Source organism: Aquila chrysaetos, chromosome 20 (genome assembly GCF_900496995.4).
Source record: "Aquila chrysaetos chrysaetos chromosome 20, bAquChr1.4, whole genome shotgun sequence".
Classification (NCBI taxonomy): domain Eukaryota; kingdom Metazoa; phylum Chordata; class Aves; order Accipitriformes; family Accipitridae; genus Aquila; species Aquila chrysaetos.
In genome coordinates this window covers 24,142,471-24,165,799 of record NC_044023.1, presented here as the reverse complement: position 1 = coordinate 24,165,799, position 23,329 = coordinate 24,142,471, and the positions used below count along the sequence as shown (strand labels likewise).

General features: G+C 49.2%; 1 protein-coding gene across 2 annotated transcripts in view; it reads right to left on the bottom strand.

The window, feature by feature from the left end:
- LMCD1 (LIM and cysteine rich domains 1) overlaps positions 1-23,073 on the bottom strand; it is a 34,504-nt gene extending 11,431 nt beyond the window's left edge. Inside the window, exons 1-3 of one of the 2 annotated variants that reach the window (XM_029996216.2) lie at positions 22,958-23,073; positions 5,075-5,163; positions 1,528-1,783 (exon numbers count right to left, since the gene is read on the bottom strand). In XM_029996216.2, the coding sequence (XP_029852076.1) occupies positions 1,528-1,783; positions 5,075-5,163; positions 22,958-22,984 (372 nt within the window). In that variant the 5' untranslated portion in view covers positions 22,985-23,073. Of the gene's footprint in view, positions 1-1,527; positions 1,784-5,074; positions 5,164-8,176; positions 8,250-22,957 lie in introns of those variants that run through there. The other variant, XM_029996217.2, reaches the window with a different exon arrangement.
- Positions 23,074-23,329: the final 256 nt, after the last annotated feature.

Here is a 23,329-nt window from a genome sequence, read left to right as displayed (position 1 = left end):
AAGCTCTGCAAGTCTGCTGGGGACAGGGACAGGCTGCTGCTGCACCTCGGCAGGGGCGGCAGGAGGGTCCCTGGGCACAGGGGCTCCGAGCCCGTTGCTCCGCTCGGTTGCCCTGGGCCGTTGCTGGAGGAGGTTTTCCACGGACGTGATGCTCTTCTGCGAGCAGGAGATGGGGAACCCTGAGGCACAACTACCCAGCTGCCCACCCAGCATCACGCTGCCCACCACACAGAGAATTTAAACCCCCTTTCCCCCCTTCTCCACTTATCCAGCAAATCTGAGCTGAAGTTAAAGATGACAGCATTACAGAGAAGCTAAGGCACAAAGTAAGCCCTGTCAGCACGCTGTTTTGGCTCTGTTCTGATATTCCTACAGATGTTTGTCCAGGGCTGAGGTGATGCAGCATTCAACAGGAAACAAGGCTGCGTTCTGGGGAGGTTTAGGGCCATTCTGTGATCTACAGAGACACAAGTGAGCACTAGTTGCGCTCCTGGCTAATAAACCTGAGATGCCAGGCCTATTTTAAGTCCAAGATTTTAATAACTACCTCAGCTAGCAAAGCAAATAATTACCATATTAAAGACGACAGTTATTTTGCCCTTAAAGCCTATATCTGTAACAGAATAATTTACAAACACAGTGCTGGATTTAGATGCAGCATTACTTCCTTCCACATTGATTTAATTTCTCTGCTTTTGAGACAGACTAAAGTATAATTTCCTGAAGTGTTTGCTGAAAAACCCCTCCAGGTTTATGGAAGTGTACCAGCTAGCTACCTCTACCTGCACTGGCTGACCTTGGGACAGGCTCACATCCAGACTTACAAAAGAGATCAGACTCAAAAAGCAAGGCAGGACCTCCCTCTCCAACAGGGATGTCAAAGCCCAAGGCAACTCCTGCCCAAATAAATCACCCAAATAGCTTGTCTCCACTGCTTCTCCAGAAGTCCGGTCCAGACCCACATTGTTTTAGAAGCATGGAGACAGGTCTCTGGAGTTGTCTCACGGTCCTTGTGCGTGTCCCACAGCTTGCATGGCTTTTTGCCTCCTCCTTGGTGCCCTCCTGGGGGTGTTTAGGGAAAGGACCAAACCCCAGCCCAGACACCCCGAGAAGGCCTGGAGGAATCGCTCCCACATCCAGCCGGGGGTTTTGGAGCATGCAAATGCCTGCATGGGCTGCACGGGTGTTGTACAACTGGCAGGACAGCAGAGATGGGATCTCTCCTCAGCAATGTTTTTATTGGACACGAGCTTGACCATAGTAGTGAGCTTTCTAGTTGTAAAGCCCAGTAAGACTTCTCCTAGAAATGTTAGCAAACCTATAAAAACCCAAAGGCAATCCATTCCCCTCTCCTACCCTGGTTATTTATGCAGTTTTCCAAAATATGAAGTGATACATACATTTCTGCTCTCAGAGGCAAGCCATATGTTTTACTATTTTCCCCAATAACTTTATTCCAGAGCTGAGTTATATGTTCTCCATTAAGCGACACAAACTACCCACCAAACACGCTGTGGATTGTCTTACCAGCTTCTGGGTGAGCCCTGGTGGAGCCCACTCGTATGTGATGGTGTCAAAGGTGGGGTCTTTCCGAGAGACGATGGGGTTGGTGATGATCATGCGGTTCCTTTTGTAAATGCGAACGCCATCACCTCCTTTCACCCGGGCGGTGAGCGTGGCATACTTGGAGTCTGACAGCAGGCGCCCAATTTTCCGATCATCCTCCACATCCGAGCTCAGGCTGTGATCCTCCTGGCTGCATTTGCATGACTTACAGATTTTCCTGTGGGTGACAAGCGAGATCATCCTTTTGATACGAGCTGAGCCCTGGGAGGCATGCAATCATGCGATGGCTCAGCCACGGAGCATCAGCCTCTTCCAAAGGTTAAACGCAGACCAGGGTTACAGCATGAGACAAAAGGCTCCTGTGCCCTAAGCCGGGCACAGGAATTCAGCAGAATTCACAGAATCATAGAACGGTTTGGGTTAGAAGGGACCTTTAAGGGTCATCTAGTCCAACCCACCTGCCATGAGCAGGGACATCTTCAACTAGACCAGGTTGTTCAGAGCCCCATCCAACCTGATCTGGAATGTTTCCAGGGATGGGGCATCTACCACTGTGGTGGTTTTGGCTGGGGTAGAGTTAATTTTCTTCACAGTAGCTGGCATGGGGCTATGTTTTGGATTTGTGCTGAAAACAGTGTTGATAACACAGATGTTTTCGTTACTGCTGAGCAGTGCTTACACAGTCAAGGGCTTTTCTGCTCCTCACCCTGTCCCACCAGCAAGGAGGCTGGGGGGCGCACAAGGAATTGGGAGGGGACACAGCCGGGACAGCTGACCCCAGGGATATTCCAGACCATAGGATGTCATGCTCAGCAGATAAAGCTGGGGAAGAAGGAGGAAGGGGGGGAACATTCAGAGCAATGGCATTTGTCTTCCCCAAGTTACCATTACACATGATGGAGCCCTGCTCTCCTGGAGATGGCTGAACACCTGCCTGCGGGAAGTGGGGAATGAATTCCTGGGTTTGCTTTGCTTGCGTGCATGGCTTTTGCTTTCCCTATTAAGCTGTCTTTATCTCAACCCATGAGTTTTCTCACTTTCACCCTTCCAATTCTCTGCCCCATCCCACTGTGAGGGAGGTGAGTGAGCAGCTGCGTGGGGCTTGGTTGCCGGCTGGGGTTAAACCACAACCACCACCTCTCTAGGCAACCTGTTCCAGTGTTTCACCACCCTTGTTATAGAAAATTTCTTCCTTGTATCTAGCCTGAATCTCCCCCCTTTCAGTTTAAAACCATTACCCCTCATCCTATTGCTACAGGTCCTACTAAAAAGTCCCTCCCCACCTTTCCTGTAGGTCCCCTTTAGGTACTGGAAGGCTGTTATAAGGTCTCCCCAGAGCCTTCTCTTCTCCAGGCTGAACAACCCCAATTGTCTCAGCCTCTCCTCACAGGAGAGGTGTTCCAGCCCTCAGATCATTTTTGTCCCCCATCTGGACCTGCTCCAACAGGTCCATGTCTTCCTTGTACTGGGGACCCCAGAGCTGGACACAGCACTGCAGGTGGGGTCTCACCAGAGCAGAGGCGGAGAATCCCCTCCCTCGACCTGCTGGTCATGCTGCTTTGGATGCAGCCCAGGATACAGTTGGCTTTCTGGGCTGGAAATGCACATTGCTGGCTCATGTCCAGCTTTTCATCCCAGAGGGATCGGCAGCAGCACGGAGCAGAAAGCTACGACCTCCTAAGTGCTGTCCCCAGGCGAAAGCAGCCGCAGCAGCCCTGATAGACTGCTGCCTCCCACCCACCACAGGGAGCTGCCACTTTCTCTGAACTTTGAAAACCCCTTCAAGCATCACTAAATCTCCCACCCTCATCAGTCTCCAACAGCCAAGCGCTAGCCTTGCCTCTTACAAAGCTTTACATGCCATTAAAAAAAGTGACTGCTAAAAGAGAAATCTACTTAAGTGTCTATCATTTTAATTATAATAGCTACAAATCATAAAGACGAGTCTGTAAGGCGACTCTCTCCTGGCCAGCTTTTCCATCAAATGCTAATAGCAAAAAAGACAAACTGACTCTGATGCAGCCCCAAGTATTTCAGCAGGATCATGAAACAAGTATGATTCAAACCAGCCTTTGAGTCACTAAAAAAAAAAAAAAAAAAAGTGATTCAACCAAAAGAGTGTTTTTAAGTTTAGATTTCCAGTCAGCTGGGGTATTGAAACTGGGAACTGAAGGCTGCAGGACACAACTGCAGACCACCATCGTGAAGCCTCCTGAAGCATTTCAGCAGCACAGACAGCACACCTGCAGACTGCGGGCTCCTGTGCACCGCTGCGACAGGACCCAGCTGTGCAGCCCACACCAAACAGGAGTTCTCCAGGCTCACAGAAAAGAGTCTAGTGTTTTGCAAGACAACCTCAGAGGGCACTAATTCCTGTTTAATTAATGACATCTGGATAGCTCCCTTCCATTTCAAAGCCCCCTTTGTTTCTCCCATTTCGGTTTGCAAGCAGATAGGGCAGGGCAGCAGCCCACTGCCCATGCCCAGAACCAAACACGCAGCACTGGTCGGTTCCCACCAGCTACTGATACTGGGTGGCTATTTACCTAAATTACTGTTTTTAAGAGGAAAAACACTGAAAATAAAGTATCAAATAACAAGACATTTCTGGCACTGAGCATAGCATTTCAGCCATCAGGACGCTCAGGACAGCCACCAGCAACAGCCACCACAGTGGTGCCAAGCGGGACACAGCACTGAGCCCTCACCAACGGTTTTGTTTCACTCTGCCAGCTCTGCACCCATGCTCGCCCTCAAGGATGAGGGTGACAGCCAGGCACTCGGCACATCTCCTAACACCACCACCAGATTATCCTTTTGGTCAGCATTTCCCTGCCTCCAAAGCAAGCAAGGACATGTTTGTTTTCACTAATTCATTTCCAAACAATCTGGCAGGCTGGGAAGCCAGCGTGTGGCAGGCAGAGGACCCGTGCTCCAGCACGCACGCTGCGCAGGGCATCGGGTGGCTTGTGCGAGCACGGCGTGCAGCAGCTTCGGCACCGTGCCCCGCTCCCGACGTCCCACTGAACAGCACCAGCCGTGCAGGGCTGTGCCGGAGACGGTTCCGTGGCAGGTGAGACCCTTCTGCAGGCTGGGCCATCTCTCACCCCAGCTTTCTCCTCTTCCCAAGCCACAGCTTGCTGCCAAGACCTGCACCCAACCTAGCAAAGATAGTCTCAACTCCCAGGGAGCAGGCAACGTTAGCGAAAGTGGAAAAAACCCCCACTGCATGAGAGCCTCAGCTTGGTTTAAGGACTTGTGGATGAGATTTTAACTCAGAAAATAGAAGAGCAGGACCAGTGAGGGAAGGGGGATGGAGGGCAGGGAGCACGAGCATCTTCTCAACTCAGCAGTTGTCCCAGCCAGCCAGTGTGTCCTCTCTGCACCTCCCACCACCACACTTAAGTGCTCTGCAGTTCTTCTTTGCACTCAAAGTCACTGGAATCTGAGTATCAACAGGACCAAAGGGACAGTGTCAGGGCAGGGCCCATCAAGGCCAAGACGTTACCTCCAGGAATGTGGCTCGAAGCCCGTGCATGTCCCTCTGCAGCGTAAACACGGCACACCTCTTCCTGACTGCGGCTGGCTCACCGACATCTGGAAAAGAACAGGACACTGGAGTTGGAAAGGCTTGATCCTCAAAGATTATCCGAGTCTAGAGTACTAATAATTGTGTTTTGTCCTTCAGACATTGATTTCTTCAGCCATGCCTTATGCCCTGTGAACCCTCAAACCTCCCAAACACCATTTGACCACTGACCATGCAGACCTGCTACAAGTTTATTTAGGATGCTTGGGATGAAGGTTTTCAGCTTAAAGTGAGGGAAGATGGCATATCTGGAACAGCATGGGGGGGTGGCACATCAAATACAGTGAACACGCACACACACTGGACAGCCACCTTAATCTCATGCACAGAGAGGCCTCAGGGCTCATTAAAAGGTTATTTTGATTCAGCTTATATATTGCATATGAATCTGTGCAAATCAGAAATTTCATGCAGTGAGACTGGGAGGTGCATTGCTATAACCTTGCTTTACTACAGCTTGGATCTCCTTGGTCCTTCTACAGGGGCTCAAGTGTATTTTGGGAATGTGGCATGTTTCCACACCTCTGGCACTGGGCTTTACGGGTGGTTTCCACGGTGAACAGGAAACACGGCAAGGAAAGGCTCCGGGGAGGGAAGGCAGGGGAGGGGAAAAGAGGACTATGGTTGTGCTGCACTTTCTGCTGCTCACTGAAAGCAGAAGAAAGTCACTTATATACATGTGTGCTCACTGCTGCACAGAGACAGTCCTAATAACCTCCCAAAAGGAGACAGACAAGTGCAAAACACCACAACAGGAGCCAAGAACATTGGAAAATAAACCTATTTTAGTGTCTGTGCCATGGATTTATCAAACAGGGCTTTTTGGATGTGAAGAATGCAGGAGGGTATGATGGGAGACAAAAACAAAGTACTGCAGGAAGCACCAGGGAAAAGTGACTCTATGGGACCCTGAATTTCTCAGCCTGGCTGTTTTTACAGAAACTTTCAGACTCCTGTCTGACAGACATGTTTGTTCCCTGTAAAAACAGACTTACGGAAAACAAGGACAGTCCCACCCCCAGGACACGCACCCCCAGCAGAAGCAATGGCAGCATCCCAGGAGCTTCACCTCATGTCAGCAGATCTGACCCTGTGCAGCCAGAGATTAAACTACAGGGTGGTCATCCACCTCCGCAAAAAACCTAATACTTTCAGTCCTCAAGAAGCATTATAAAGTGCCAGTCTTGCAATTTTCTGACCACTTTAGACCCCGCATTCTTCATTTTCCATTAAGGCTTAACATGTACAAGTCTCACACCACCATGCCCTTTTTGGTGCTTGCTCCCATTCATCAAGTTTTTGCAGAAGATCTTTAATCCCTCTCAAAAATACAAGCTTGTTCTAGGCATTGACTATTCATTTGTGTGAACACATTTAGAGCCCATCAGAAGAACAATTGCTGCAGAGGTTTCTATTGCTCGAGAAGGGTGTTGCCCTTCTATGCAATCTTAATCTAGTCCATGTGTGTTTCAGTATTACGATAGTCTTTCATTACAAGATCATACACTATTTAAATCAATATTACACCTCCTCCTGCCCCAGCTCCTCTCCCCACTCTGCAGCCCTTGTCCCCTCCAGCACCAGCTCCCCGGCTCCTCAAAGCTCCTGCACAGACCTGGGGCACCCCGAGGTCTCTGACATTCAAACTCATTCTGCAGCTTTCAGGAGGAAAAGGTTATTTGATGGCACTGAGTTAAGAAAGACATTTAATTTACTTGGAAAACCCAGTGTTGCTAATAAGGACAAAGCTTGTATGAACAGATGGTTCTAGGAATGGCCGCACACTGGTTTGCCAATTTTAAGGTAGACAACAAGCCTTTACGCGCCTTTTTTTTTTTCCCACAAAACTATTAAGTCCCCATAGAAGGCTGCTCATCCTCAAGGACAGCCCAAAGGGTACAAAATGCCCCATTTCAGCTCACTTTGCCCACAGGACTGCTATTTCATTTGTGCCTCAGCTTTCACCTGTAGTTTTCACCTCATTTCTCACCTGCTGTTTTTCCAGGTACTTTGAAGCCAGTGAAAAGACTTCTCACCCTGGGAATTCATAAAAATACATCTTAAAAATGGTCTTAACATGCACACACACTCCACCCTGCCTCTAACATTCAGAAAAATAGGACTTTTTGATTCTTCAGGTATGTGCCAGCTCTCCAGAAGAGATAAAAACATTCAAGAGTCCAGCACAGACCACTTACAATCTTGCCAGTTCTGGAACCATGTGCTAGATGCCTACTAACTGATGGGGTTTTTTAACCAACTCTGATCTTAATGAGTCAGACAGAAGCTGAGTATAGGCAAGGGACTATGAATGGTTGTTTATTTAATACAAACATCTGGATTAAATAAACTTATTTGGAAAAAGTTCCATTATATACAAGGGGGAAAGCAAAGGGAAAAGCATTGTCACTAGCAAGAACCAGTACATAAATCCCCAACAAGACAACCTGATGCTTCACAGTCCAAGTGTCAGTGCAGGAACTCTTAGTCATTTGGGGGTGGCCACCAGCCTGTGACCTCCACATTAATACATAAACCCAGTATTTCACTTTATTGCTTCAGTGTTAACAAGATCCTTTCCTGGTAATTTGTTCAACCTGGTAATTTGTTCTACTTGTCCAAATATGACTTCTGCTTCATGTCCCAGGTCCAAGTTTGAGGTTAACTGCTCTTTAATCAGTCTTTACTTCTCCGTGGAAGTACCTGCTGAATCAGTACGCTCCAGATCACCCTCGTACCCGCTCTCCAGAGCAGGCTGGCACTACCCATCACCCCAGTTAACTGGAGGATCTGTGTCCAGGCTGCTGGATCTGTTCCAGACACCTACCCGACTCCAAATGCTGCCACGCGATGGCTTGGGCATGACTGTCCATTGCCAAGGGCAGGGTGAGCATCCTGAAGCCTCCCAGCTGGCAGAGCTGGGATCAAACGGGTGGTACCCCACACCATGGACCGCACAGCCAGCTCACGGATGGATGGACAAGTCTGACAACTGCTTCTGACAGTCCCTGTAAGGCTTACCGGACCAGCTGAAGCGAGGCAGGCTGCACCCGTCCACCCGCCGGGTCGGCACGGCACCTCTGCCAGCACCCCAGGAACTGCTTTTGAACTTCCACTGTTGTCTCACTGCAGCGACACATTTACTCAGTCCAAACAAATACAGTAAAATGGATCACATTTAACACAGCAAAGTCTCAGATCTCATCTTAAATTGCCATTATTGTTTCACTTGAAGAACAAACTGTTGGCATCAACAGGCGATCCTTGCCTTTGGGGTGTACAGAAGCCGATCATCCATTTCCTTAAGACAAAACTAAACAAGTCCTAGCCCCGACCTTTGGCCACATACGGCTTCAGGCATGCGCAGAAGACCTAGTCACCAGCCCTCCCATTTGTGCACTTTGCACGTGCCTTTGCAACCAGGAACACCAGATCTCCCTGGAAACTCTTGTCTGCAGGTGTCAGTGGCACAACTCGCCGCTCCTCACCGTGCAAGATAGCCGAGAGTCTGAAGCTACAGGAAAACATATGGGGGAAACGATGCAAAAATTGAGAGGCTCTTCAAGGCAACACGCGGCTCCTGAGACGGCTCAGGTTTACCTGCCCTCGGAGGTGTAGGTCTGCAGCAGGAGGGGAAGGTGGGATGGCGGCTCATCCCACCACTGCCCGCAGGGCAGCCCAGGTGGCCCCGTGAAGTCTCGGGACATCCCAGTGGCACAGGCAGACCTCGCCAGGGCAGCAGGAGCAAACGGACCCGAGCCCCCTCCGCGTGGGGACGGGGCAGTTATCCATCGCCTTCCCCTGCGAGCTCGGACCCCTCCGGGCAGCATCTCCTCGCGACGACTGGAAGCGCAGCCACGTCTCTGTTTGGAGGACAGCGTTATTCCTTGCTCCCTCAGAAGTGGAGGGAGGTTTGAGCCACTCTCATTTCCATCCCTGTGCAGGGGCCAAACATAACAGGCGCCGCTGCCTGCTTTGTGGGCTGCCTGGTCAGCAGGACTTCCTGCCCAGATATGGAGCTTCTCCTTGCAGCTCCGCTCCGGCTCCTCAAATATGCATAAAAGGAGATTTCTTTAAAAAAAGAGACACATAAGACACTGCAAAAAAAACCCCAAAACCAGTAAGATAATGCAAAACAAATGCTCCCGTCTTAGACTCCACCTATGCCCAAGCCCATTCGGGAACAGCAGTGTTAAACAAGGAGATACTGAAGTTTAAGATAAAGAGTTTGAAGACATTTGTAATGCTTTTCAAAAAAAGCCTGTGTCAACAAACTGCTTGGAAGAAAAGCAAATTCTGCTCACCATGACTAGATATACAATGCATTTTAGGATTTCTGTTTTGGCTTTTTTGTCTTATAGCATTCTTGCTATTAAAAGAGAGAAAAGCAAGTCAGTGCAGAGGAAATTCTTAGGTAGTGAAATGATAGGAAATTGAGGCCATTCTACCCACAAAAACATTTCTGAACAATCTCAGGAATACGCCAGTAATACCATGGTTCACTATTTTACTGGCCAAAGGCAGGGCCATCCTAGACATCGGTAAGTTCACTCAGTGGTTGGAAAATAGAGCGCCTATAATGACAAGGAAGAAACCCAAATATGGCTCCATCTTGGTTTAGAGTTTGAGGACTCCTTTGGAAAGGAGCACTGAGCTTCCAAGGCAGGTCTGGCAAGACAGATCCCTGGTTAGCAGTTATGAGCAGGTCAGAGTCCAGCTCTACCAGCCTGCTCCATTTGCAGCTCAGCTGAGACTCCAGAAGGTTTTTTTTCCTGTGTATCATCACCCTCTGACCAGCCCAGCACATCTTGGCCCATGACCCTTTGGCAAAGGGTCTACTGAAGCTAGTTTGACACTTGAAGTTTGGTGCGAGGGGACACATGGAGATAACGCTGTTTTCACATCCACGTGACTTGAAAATCCTTCCAAGAAGTGGAAGCTTCTTTCCACTCTCCTCGCCACCAGTTCAGTGCCAGAGATTTAGTACATCCACAAAGAGGAGACTTCAGACTAAACTTACTTAAGTGTTTTCCAGTGAAGGCTCCTCTAGGAACGACCATGCCATGCCCAGGCTAATGCTACAGGCAGACAGGCCAAACTTCTAGACCACAAATGGGCTGAACTCAGACCTGCCAGTGCTCAACAGACACACCAGCTATCATAAGCACAGGCCCTCAGAAATGTCTCCTCCCTTCTTAGAGTTGCATTTACCCAAGTACTTTCCTCTTAGGTACAACTGGATATATACGGACACAGAGCCCCATTAGCTGTCATGGCTTTGTGCTCTCCACACACCCAGTCTAAATCTGTAGTGATAAACAGCTCAATGCCAAAAGCGTCAGTAATGGGATGGCTGCTGAGATCCTCCTGCAGACAGTGATGAGCAGGCTGATGTACTGTACAGTAAGGAAAAAAGTGCCTTGGGATGTTTTGGGTGCATTTAATATCTCTGCTTTGTATAGCCACAGAAGTATGGGGTGGCTGCAGCACATTGCTCCTGGGATGCTCATTCCATGAGACCCAACTGTTTTATGGAGTAGTGAGTAGAAGAAATTAAATGCAATACAAAATTTTCACAGAGCTTACAAAAGGCCAGTTAGGAAAAGCTAACATCCTAACATCCTCTGCTAATAGCTGCTTTTGCGGAGAGGTTGGTTTATCTCAGGTCATCGCAGAACTGAGAAGTCCCACTGAACATCTGTAACACAGATTAACCCACCAAGTGCCACGAGAACCCATAGCAATATTCTGCTTTCCTTTAAGGACTTCAATGAGTTTGATACATGAGGGAAACTGAGCATAATAACAGCAGACCAATACCTAATGCAGCCGAGCATGTGCCTTGGGCTGTTTCACTGCCTGCAGCCTGGTCCCCCCAGCCAGAGGCACCCACCTTTGCTGGAAAATTTGCTACTGACACTGCATAAGGGAAACGCAGTCACAAATCTGGCACTTGCTTTTTGGTGATGCTTAGTTTTTTTCCTTTTCTTTTGTTATTAGACTGCTCCTTATACCATCTTTCTTCAGCTATGCACAAGGCACAGCATCAAGCCAGACTTGATAAATTAGTTTTGACCTCAGCAGAAGCATGCTACATGTCATGAGACCACAGCACAGACCAAGGACTTTAAGTGACAAACAAGGTGGAAAAAGGAAAGTGGAGCCAGCTCTAGCTGCTAAGTCAGTCACTGTAACAAAAGGACGATGACTGAAGCAAGGAGATCCTTATCTGATCAGGGATGCTTAGCCCGTATTCCCTTGGAAGACCTTTAGTTCTCTTTTCTCCTGCGTATCTACAGGGACCTTGGTCTAATCACAAAAAGAGTCTGTAGTAGTCCTGCTGATGGGAAACAAACACCTTGAAAAGCCAAGGTATGTCCTAGCAGTACGGTTTCACCATTAGCAGTACATACACCACGTACCACAAGCAAATGCTGGGCAGCTTCAGCCAGGAGAGGACATCCCTTTGGTCAGCAGCAGCACCGGCCACCACACCGCTGCTGAGGGCAAGTGGGCCTGTAGGGTCATGAGCCCAGCTGGCAGATTAGTCTGGAGTCGCATCCTCAGAGGAACTCAGGCCTGAAATAAGGTCCAGAATTTTCGCAAGTTTGGCCAATGTGGTTATTAATCAGATACTGTTGAAGACTCACAAAACTTCCAAGAACAAACACCCTCCTGCAGGAGTTAGTTTCACACCCAGTGATGGGACATGAGGCAGGACTCTGCTCGCTCCAACTTGCTGTGCTCGATGCCGGCGGAGAGCACAAGTACCATCACAGCAGATCCACGAACAGGCTGAAGGGTAACCCCATGAGAGCGTTAATCCTCGCCGGCACTGCCGCACAAGTCACCCGCTGCTCTCCAGCCTCCAAAAGGGCTTTTGGGACCGGCTGGCACAGCCGCAGCTCCAGAAGGGACTGGCCAAGCGGGGCCCTCCTGCTTCTGCAGAGGTGTCTCGGTCCTGAGAGCACTTATTGCACAACACCTTATTTGGAGACTAAAAACGGCGATGGAGACACATAACTACCTCAAGTATGTTTTCTCCTCCTTTTTAGGGAGGAGAGAGGAAAAGCTGGTTTCCAAAAAGTTACTGCAAGTTCACAACAGCGCTTCAGAGCCGAGGTCCTCATTTCACCTCTCCTCACGGTCAGACCGCTCCCCAGTGCCCATGGCAAGTTCAATACAAACCCTTCTGTGCAGCCTCTGGAAGACCCTCACGCAGTCTCGGCATTTGATATCCTACCCCAATAAATCATAGCTAGGGCAGAAGAGAGCTTAAGTGAAGCTAAGGGACCACATGAACACTTTGGGTGGGGTTCCTCCAGCTGCAATGAATTTTGGAGATTAACAACTCTAACTTTGAGAAAGTCCCTTGAACAAAGAAAAAAGGGAAAAGTCATACAATATCCACATGTGTGGGACCAGTTTGCTTGGCACAATTGTTGAGGAGTTCAGGGATGTGGATGGATAGCAATTAATTTGTCATCATTAGTTGACTATAACAGAGCTAAACTTGCATAATAATAGGGAGCTAACTGAAACTTCCTTAAGGATTTCCAATAACTGGAGGGTGTAAGTGTTTACATCTAACAGAAGAGGTATCTGTATCACAGCAAGGGGAAGGCTGCAAGCTCTGGAAAAGTACACCACCATCGGTTAAAGCTAAACAGTATTTACACAGGCTGCAGGAGAAAAAAAATCAGCCAAGCCCAACAGCAAAATATTAACACATCCAAGGGGCTGTGTTTTAGTTAAAAGCAGGAATAAAGCCAGACTCTGTACACACAAAAAGCCTCTTTGGCTGCATTTCCCTTCCTATTGTGGGTCCAGCAGGGCAGATTTGCTATAATTGTCTTATTATACACAACCACATGTTGCACCCAACTGTCCCTTCTCAGCATACATGCAATTGTCTCTCCTTCAGGAAGGGCGAGCTACCTAGCAGCCTGTCTGACCAAAGCTAGGGACTTCTGAACTCTGTCCTCATGAAGTAACAGCAGCATGTAGCATCAGCTACTGGCCAGAAAAAGCTTCTCTGGGATGCCCAAGGACTCGGTGGCACGAGCCTCCCTGGCAGAGCGAGCTGGCAAACCCACCTGCTGCCAGGTGACCTGGGGCTGGTTGTCCCAAGCAGCCCCCCAGCCCCACGGAGACCCTGGGCTGAACGGGGGAACTGCCCTGGCTGTGTCCAAAGCTTCCTTCGGAGCACTTCACTTGGGCAGCGAGGTCAAGCACTTGGCTCAGTCACCTCTGCAAATCCTGGCATCAGCAGCAGGGACAGAGCCATCACCAAGACCAAGCCTGGGGCATGCACGTTATGAGATTGCCCTAAATTTAAGGCGAGGCAGGACACTGTTGTGCTAGCAATGGACAGACCCTCTGCTGCTCCCCCAAATCTTCTGGTAACTAGAACTACCCTAGTTCTGAGCCCATGCTGTTCTGTACGCTATTGGGAGTCTTAAATAAGGTATCAAAGTTTCAAATAGCTATATAGAGTAAAGGTAGTGCCCAGGTTAATATTTACTCTGAACTAACAAGAAACCCATGTCAAATAGTCTCACTCCTGTTTTAATTTCCTAATTCAAGCTGAAAAGCAGATGCACTAGAAGAAATAAGTTTCTCAGTTCCCTGGTCACATTACCAAGATCATTTTCCCTTTCAGTGGTTCCTACACTGGCAAAAGGGTCTCATCAGTCCAACAAATCTGAACTCACAGGTGTTTGGTTAAATGAGGCCCTTTGATTTTTAATCATTTGGCTAGCTTTTGTATATACATTTAAGTGCAAGGGCAGTTATCATTAACACTCCTGAGGGTATCAATGTATCACTACCTGCATATCAGCACAGCAATGCTGAAGGCTGAGCTATCCCCTACAGCTCCACTTTCACAAGGCACGATTGAAGTACACGTCAAAAAACAAATCTCATTTTCAGTGTAACTTAAATAAAGGCCCAGAATTCCAGATGAACACAAAAGGCACTGAAAACTTGGCCTCAATGTCCCAGTAGTAAAGGCTGTATCTGAAAAAAACCCACAGCTTTGTTTAGCTATTTAAACAAGTAATTACTCTGAATCCTAAAATACTGACTTAAGGTCCTTTTACCATGTCGAAGAATCCCAATGAAGCCTCTCCTGGATTCATTGGCAGAAACCTCCTTTCAAGAGCTGGGCCTCACGCACCTTAATTCATGGTTTGGATGGGCAATCTGTCTCACTCGGCATTCTCCTAGAGAGCTTTCCCATCCTGGAAAACCTCTGAAATTCCTTGAGGAAGGGGATCACCTGCTTCTCATTAAACCTGCTTCTTAAACTTTTGGGGAAGTATTGCCCCCAAAGGACATCACTGGAGAGCCGCAAGGATCCAAAAAGCTCTTTTGTGGAGTTGTTCCTCAGGATCCAGTGCTGAGCACAGCCTGGGGCGAGTGTTGCTCCAACGCAAGAGGAGCAGCCGCTGATCTGACACCGAGAGCTGGCAGAGGCTGGAGAAGCCGACGACTCGACCTCAGCTCGCTGCGGGTACCAACGTCGGAGCCAACGCTGCCCCAGGCTTCTGCCTGGGAGGGCACAACCGCCAGCGATGCCACCCCACTGAACTCACCTTAAATGCACATTAAGGCAACGAGTAAGCGAGATACTGAAGGAACCCAACACACAATCCCTGGGTGGGATGAAATCCCCATGCCCCGGGTGGAGGACAGGGAGTTCAGCCTGGGTTTGTTTTGGTTCATCCTCTCTTCTGGAAGAGATACTCTACAGATCTCACATGCAGGAGCCCCGTCTGGTTTCACCGCACTGCCATTCACTAGGGAAGATGTTTGCTGCTTCTGCTTATCAAGCAGAGGCAAGGTCTGATGCCATCAGTCTGATGGAGGTCAGCTCTGCTCCGCACCCAGCCCATGCAAGCGTCCCTCACCCCAGACATACACGGCCAGGGAGTTTGCATGCAAAGCTACAGCATTCAGCCCAACTGAAGTATGAAAAATGTTAGCTCTAGGGGTGCTCCTGGGGATGTGGAGTTTTCCTTCCACTTTGTCAGCGTCAGCACTAAGGACACTGATACACCAGAGCAGAAGAGCCACAGCAGCAGACCTGCCACTCCTGAAGCACACTGACCTCGTCCAACAGTTTCACATATTGCATATCACACTAATTTTTTCCCCTCCTGCTGACAACCAACAAACATCCTCCTTGACTACACCTGATGTCTGGTGAGGTCCAGTTTCAGGTGTGCTTGGGAGTCAATTCCTAGTACTGGCACAGAAGAAACTGTCCCAAACATGCCTTGGACCAGCCAAAGGCCAGGCAGGAGGGCTTCCCTCAAGTGGGAAACTCAGGGCTCTGCTGGACAAACTTTTCTGGATTTTACAAGGGGCTTCCTGACAGTGTCTGCAAGTGGAATACATTTGCACAAGGGCAAACAACTACTCTTAGAAGTGCATTAGTCAATACACACACTTGCTACTATAATTTTGACTGGGAACAGTGAAGGATTGTTTTGATTTATTTTCTTCTCATTTTCACAGACAGAAAACATCTATTGTAATCATGACCTGAAAGCAATTTGTTTCCCTGCCAGATTCTGAGCAAGCACAGTTATCCAATTTACCACACTCACAGAAAAAAAAAAAAAGTCACTTAAAGACTGTCTTTCATCTCATACTCTCTCTATAGGATTTATTTAAGTCACCAGTGAATGAGTTTGTATCACCTGGAATACTGGAAGCACTTATTGATATTAAACTTTGCAGAGTAAAAAGTTTGTTGCCTTTTATTTTAGCAACATAAAGACCAGGAAAAGGCACCGATATCTGAGAAAACTATTTCAATGGAGCTGCCAGATCTCAACCTACAGGATGACAGAGATACAACAGAACCAGAGCCTCTGCAAATATCTCACTCTTCCAAGAGCACATAGTTGGCAGCATTCCTTTCTCCACTAACAATGTGTGAATTAATGATAAGAGAAGGGCAAACTTTGAAAAATAAGATGAATAGATTTTTCCACAAGCAAGACAGTGCTTCAGACACTTGGTCTTAATTATAAAACCAATCCAAGTTGTGCGTAGGTGTGTGGAATGGGAAGAACCCACCTAAATTTAATTAAACAGCAGCTGTGCCAAGTTCCAGAGTGCTCAGGTAAGTGTCTCACTAATCACCAACTACCTTCACTGAGCCAGCTTTGTCCTTCCCACCTCCAGCATGAGAAGGTGCTGAAATACCATCAGGAATGGGGGTCCCTCCATACACTGACATGTTGTGCTTCAGGAGCTGCTTCCATCAAATTTCTGTACAACACGACTGATTTCATCCTCCTAAATATCTTCTCAGCTCTACTGTTCACATTTTACAATGGAGGAGATCAAGACACAAGAAGGCTGAAGATGTGCCCAAGGGCACAAAGGCATTTCACTGCAGCTTCACTGTATCAACCCCAAGGTTTCCATAGGATCTGGCCACTATCACAACCCCCTCCAAAATCTCAAAAGGCCCATCCAGCTGTGCAAGAATGAAAAAAAAAAAATGGCTTGGGCATGCAATGTATAAGAGGAAAGGTATAGTAAATTAGCAGCCCTCTGACAGCGACTGCAAAGTTGTCACACCAGCCTCTGGGGCTGTAGGTCTGGTCTGTGTTCACATCCTAAATGTCCAGATCCAGGACAGGTGCTTTAAACTAGGAGAAATACTGCTCAGTTACTGTATCCTGATGCTCTGGATCAAGACACATGGCTGACAGGAGCTGGCTGGCTGTCCTCCTGCAGGCTCCCTGTTGTAGCTGGCACTTGTGGATGCTCTTTGGTAGTCCAAGCAGACTTGGCAGCACATGTGATATGAACAGAGGGGATTTTTTTTTTTTTTTTTTTTGCCTGGAACTTCATAATCTTGACACAAGTTACACTCTTATATAGAAGGAAAATAAAGTGAGGTGTTTGAGTGACACATTTCTAGGTGTTCAGAAAGAGAAAATGAACAAGTCCAAGTTAATCTTGTGGCTGGTGATGCCCTGAACCCTAATGCAGAAGCTGAAGGGCTGTGCCACCTCAAATACTGGTAGGGCACGGGCAACCAGCCACAATGCTTTTGGGTAAATTTGCTTTCCTATGTTCCTCTGATAAGATTACAGTAGATTTTTCATCCTATGACAGGTTTCTTCCCAATGAAACACTATCTGGAATACATAAAGACTATGTAAAAGCTAATCCTGACAGAATTTAGCCCATTTAGTAAGGCAATAAACCCCCAGCATTTAAAGCTTCCAACAGACAAACAACTGCACTAGAAAATAATGATATTTGCACAGCAGTTTGTATAGAACAGCCACCCAGCTGCTTTAGTGCTTCTCTTAACCAAGGCTTTAACATTGCAGGCACAAGCAAAAGTTACTTTCCTAGAAGTGTGTATTTTTGCATGTCTGAAAGGTACAGCTAACAGCATCCACAGTTAAGTACTAGCAGAAAAAAACCTTTCCATTTTCCTTATTTCCTACTACTCAGCCATCCCCCTCCCTTTCCCCAGTATTTTTATTTGCACTGTTTGACTTTCAAGTGAGCCAGCCAGCACGCTCTCCTGCTCACCAGTGCCTATTTTAATTCACTGGGATCACCCACCCCCCCGGGACAAGGAAGAACAGGCTTTCCTTTCCCTTGCCTCTCTGATCGATTCAGAATAGCCATTCCTGACCAGGTTTGAGAAATTGCACCTAGTGAGCTAAACATTAACAATTTAAGATACCTTATCTACCAGCAATTAAGTCAAAGCTGCTATTCATTTCAGTTTTATCAACTGCTTTTAATGCACTTTGCGTTTGACTCATGAAAGCACGGTGACCTGCAGGGGAGGGCAAAACCAGCACACCCAGCAAGAGGAAAGAGCCCCCCATTGCAGAGGGAAATAACTGCTCTGGAGCAGTTCAGAGCAGTACTTTCAGTACTTTCAGAGCAGTTACTTTCAGTAACTGAAGTACTGAAGTCAAGGGGTTCGGAGTAGGTGAGATGGTAAAAGCATGAGGAATCAGGCTGGTAACCAGCATTAGGAAACTCTTGCTCTTCCAAAACCTGCAAATAGCTGCCTTGAAATCTTTCCCTTTCTCTGAGCCCCATCTTTAAAAGGAGCAATAGCTTTGAGCTAGGACATCTGAATACCTCTTTTCCTGAATGGCTGAAACACAATATTTCCTTTTTAAAAGGGAAAAAAACCCTCAGCCTAAACAAATACTCCAGACACTGCCTCCCTGCAGGACAAGAGGGATTTTGTAACTTGTAAATTTATTTTATGGGACTGAATTTAGCTCCGAGTCCAAGTCCCAAAATAAGCTCTTTAACCCATGTGCTGCTTTATGATTTCATAGCTATAAATACTCGTTCAGAGCTAAGCAGGTTTCTGCATTAAGATCAACATCTGTTTCCCCATGACAGCTGCAGCAGCGCTTCCTCCCTTGCGCTCCAGCAGCGACGCCGAGCTCGGAGCGGGGCTTTCAGTCCCGCAAGTACAAACCAGCTTTCACAGGGGGGCACAGGCGTGCTACAGCCATCTCCCCAGGCCATCAGCCATGTGTACCCTGTCACCGACACAGGGACCAAACCCCTTGACCATCCAGAGGAGGCTTTACAGAGAAGGTACCAACTTAGCAGAAGTTCAGAGTTTGATTATGACAACGGAGACTATGACCAGCAATCGTGACCATGAAAGAAGTGTCCGAGGAATAAACTCTTGGTGGTCTAATTGTTAAAAATTACGAGGTCCAACTTTCAACAGCAGAGGTGAAATCACTTGTACAGCTCCTGACAGCATTTACACAAATGAGCGCTAGCATGTTTAAATGACTAAGGCCATGGCTTTGCAGGCACACTCACTGCAGTTAGAGCGCTTGCCATCTTTATCTCTGCGTGCCCAAATTGCTTAGAAGTGGTTTTGGACAGAATAGAGATTTTGCAGATGTATCCTGCAGAAGAATACTTCTGGGCATAACCCCTGTTATTTGGGAGCTGAGCGTCTTTCCCTGCAAAGCCAGCCATCTGCCCGAGCGCTGCGGAGGATCGCCGAGCGCTCCCCGTGCTGAGGGCAAAACACAGCTGGGGCTCAGCCCAAGTATCCTGTACACCTTGATCATACAGTTTATGAAAGGCATACAGTTTATGAAAAAATAACTGAAAAAGCTGAGTCTCCAATGTATTCCTCAAGTTTTTTAAAAAGCTCTAAATTTTTGGACTTTACAAAGGGCACGTTCCCAACCCTTAAGAGTGTTCCCATCCACGTCTGCAGATATACACAGAGGAGTCTTCAAGCATCCGGATACTTTACTGATGGAGAAGGGAGGCTTCTGCCTCTCCCCGAGACCCCGAGTCACCCAGGCCCCCGCATACACTGGGGCTGATTTATCACAGCAGCAGCAATGCTTTTTCCCTGTCCTACAGTCTGCTTTGGGTGTTTGCAAAAACCCATGCTAAAGAACTGAAGAAAGAAAAAGTTAGAGAATTAAAATTTGTATTAACTGAGTAAGCTTTACCTTGGCTTTGAACAGGGCTTTTAGCCTAGCGGGTTATTTTCTTCTCCTGACAAAAATGGACTGAATTTAGTGAGGACAGTACACAAATCCTGCTGCCTGCACAGTCCAGCTGAACCAGCTCCAGTAACACACAAAATGCCAGCCATCACGCTTTATCTTTGTTTTGCGTTTTAACTCTCCATTTAGAATTTAATCTAAACAACCCATTTGCCAAACAGAATGCCGTCCCACTCATGCTGTTTTAATTTCCTCAGAAAGAATCCCATAATACGCTAGGCAAGACATCAACAATAATTAAACCCAACAGTGATTGAAAATCAAATTTTCAGGGCCTTGCAACAAGCCCTAATGAGTTCCAGACTTGCCTTCCCCGACTTGCTCAAACTGGTTGCGCGACACTGCCAAGCCAAATTAAAATTTGACAGTATTCCACCCCATGCCCAGGAAAAGTGCCCTTCTCATGATTCAGGAAATTAAACAGCCGTCTACTGCAAAGACGCCCATTTGTCTTTGGACATATATTATTCAGACAGTGATCCAGGGCCTGTATTTTTTTTTTTCCCCCTCTTGTTTTTAGTGCGTCATTTCGTATCCCTTTTGAAGTGCAAACTGGCTGGGACTTTTCCTTTTTGATACTACCGTGCCCAGTTCCAGCTCAGGTGACAGGCAGCTTGTCAGAAGAATTAGGCAGACCCAGGGCATCATCACACCTCCCTCGCCCCACGCAGGGGTGTTACGCTCCGCACTGCCTGCCCACGAGCAGCCACGAGAAGATCTCACAGCAGAACTATGCCCTTCCACTGCAGGCAGTTTGTGCTATTCCCTTCACACGTTTAAGTGAAATTAAAGATGACATCTTGTCCTTTGCCCTTCCACTAAGGGGAGCTAAGTATCCAGCCACATGTGCTGGAAAGGTTCTGACGGTTTCGGCGTTCACAAGCCTTTCAGGGTGCGTAGTAAGCCCCCTGACGTACCGCTGTGCAGCCTCACTGCTCCATCCCCTGTGGATGATGCTCGAGAAGCTCCGGGGAGACAGGTCTAGTGCAGAGACAGCTTTGCCAGGGCACGTTCCTGCTCCACAGCACCGACTGCTCAGCCCTCCTTGCTGCCCACGTCTAGCCCTGTTTCTCCGCTCCCTCCCACAAGGGACCCCCAGCCTGGGGCTGCTGGCAGGGGCTTGGCCCCGCTCAGCCCCCCGAGCAGTGCTCTGGGCAAGGCAGGAACGGAGCTGCTGTCTGACAAAACCAGACTGACCACAGCCCAGCACACAACCCACAACTGCCGCTGCCCATGAAAAAGGGTCAGTTTTCACTCCCGTGGGATCGATCTCCACTCGGTGCCTGGTACGAGCTTCCCGAGGGTCTCCAGCTGGCATCCAGAGGTGCCCTCCCCACAGAAGCTGCGGCAGCCAGGACCCTATGGACGTGCCCGAGGGTTATCAGCAACAGGGACCCGCCGGCAGAGGACACGTTGCTCCGAGTCCCCGGGGATGACGCACCAGAGGAGACCTTCCCGGCGGGTCCTCGCCAAGCCCTGGCCACCCCCCGCACACCTGCGGGGACAGGGTCACCCCACAGTGCCGCACCGGGGGAGCCTGCCCTCGCCAGCAAGCACTAACAGGGTCCCTGTGGCAGGCAGCCAAGGGGGTCAGCAGAGCTGGAAGGAGGAAGGGAGGGAGGGAAGGAGGAACTCCTCACTCCCACCCAAAAATCAGTTATTTCAGGCAGGACACACGGAGAGCAGGAGCACCACGCTGCAGAGGGTGCAGGGCACAGCCCCATCCACCCAGACCGCAATGCAGACTGTGACCCCCGCTGCCAAACACCAACATTTGCCCAGGGTCATCTACAAGGAGCATCCAGTTTTCCATGAAATCCAACAGATAGCTTTCCTTGGGATTCAGCAGTGGCACAGTTCAAACCTAGTGGGATAGAGGGAGCTACACCTCCAAGACAGAGACGGGCTGACCCTTCCCGTCCTGACAGTCAGGGCGGGATCTCCAAGGACACCATTGGCAAGAAACTTCTCACAGAAGTTCATGGCAAAGGGCTGGAGGTGTCCCTGTGCCCTGGCCAACCCACGGAGGTCCATCCCCGGGCACAGCACTCGGCACTGCCTGGCCAGGGCCATCTGGCATCAAGAGATGGGATTACAACAATGTGGAAACTGAGAAGCGCTGACATTAAGTGTTTAACTCATCTCCTAATTATACAGTGACAAAGGTACAGCAAGTAAGGTCGTAAGAGCAGCTGCACCCTGGCAACCCATTCCACATGTTTTTTATTTAGCAATTAAAATCCCTTCCATTCAGCTTAACACCATGCCAAGAGGGTGTTTCAGTTATTCCGGTTCTTTTTCTCAAAGGACACTGTGGCGGAGACCCCTGGTTTCCTGGGGAAAGCAAGGCTTTGACAGCCTGAGCACAAGGAGCAAACACTTTCCAAAGGGTCTAAAAGGAGACAAGCAACATACTGCAAGGACAGAAGCTGAGAGCAGCAGTGGTCAGAGTCTTATGCAAGTTAATTTAGACAACAAACAGTTGCTTTTCCAGCAAAAGTTTTCTTGAAGTAGATTTCTTGTACAGAAATAAGAACAAACCCAGATGCACAGCCAGGCGCTCTGGCTGGGCAGACCCAGCGCATGCCTGTGTGGCCACAGCACACAGCTAGAGCTGCCCTATTGAGATGTAGGAAAAATTGAAGTACTTCAGAGATTACTTTTGTCCACTCTTAACCCCGAGTATTTAATAACTCGCACAATATTCACGCTCTGTGCCATTCCTTCTCTGTGCATCTGCTGCTTCGGCTCCTTACTCAAAACCAGTATCACACCAGTTGCTGGGGGAGTTTTGCTCCAGAGGACTCCAGACACTTTTGAACCGGGCCACGTAGTCAGAAGGAAAGAAATAAGGGGGGCAAACTGCCCCGGTAACGCGGGGTGCTTGGGGGGGGGGGGGGGATCCCACTCACACCCGAGGGGGCTCAGCACCCCCCGCCTTAGGGAAGCCTTTGAGCAAGCACAGCCGGCGGCCCGGGGCAGGGGAGAGAGGCGGCGAGGGGAGATGGGAAACCCCTCCCGAACGAAGTGAAGCCGGGCGGCCCCGCCGCTGAGGGGGGGTCCCAGGTGCGCGTCTCTCCCGGCCCCCGCGCACCGCCGCTCCGGGCACCGCGCAGCCCCGGCAGAGCCCTGACCGGGCACGGGACACCCAGCGCGGAGGGAAAGGCAAACAGGACCCACGGGGGGCCCAGGCCGGCCGGTCATTCGGTCCGTCCGTGTGTCCCCCCCCGCCCCGACCCACCTTCTGCACGCCGGGGCTCAGCTCCATCCCGCGCCGCGTCCGCCGCTCGCCCGGGGCGCGCCGCCCGCACCGGCGCCTTTCATTGGCGAGCGCGGCAGCCCCGATCCGCCTTCAGCCAATCCGCCGCCGCCGGCAAACTTTTCTGTCCAATGGCGTGCGGCGGGGCGGGGCGGGCTGGCTAACGCGCGCACGTGTGCGTGGGCGCGCCTCCCCGCGCAGCGCAGCGCGGGTCCCGCCGCAGACCCCGCGGCTTAAAAAAAAGAGAGCGGGCAAAGAAAAAAACCAAAAATCGTGGGTTTAAGAGCTCCCGCCCCAAAGCGGCGGTGTCACGGAGGGGAGGGGATGGGGCCCGGGGCCTGGGGGTGCCCGGGC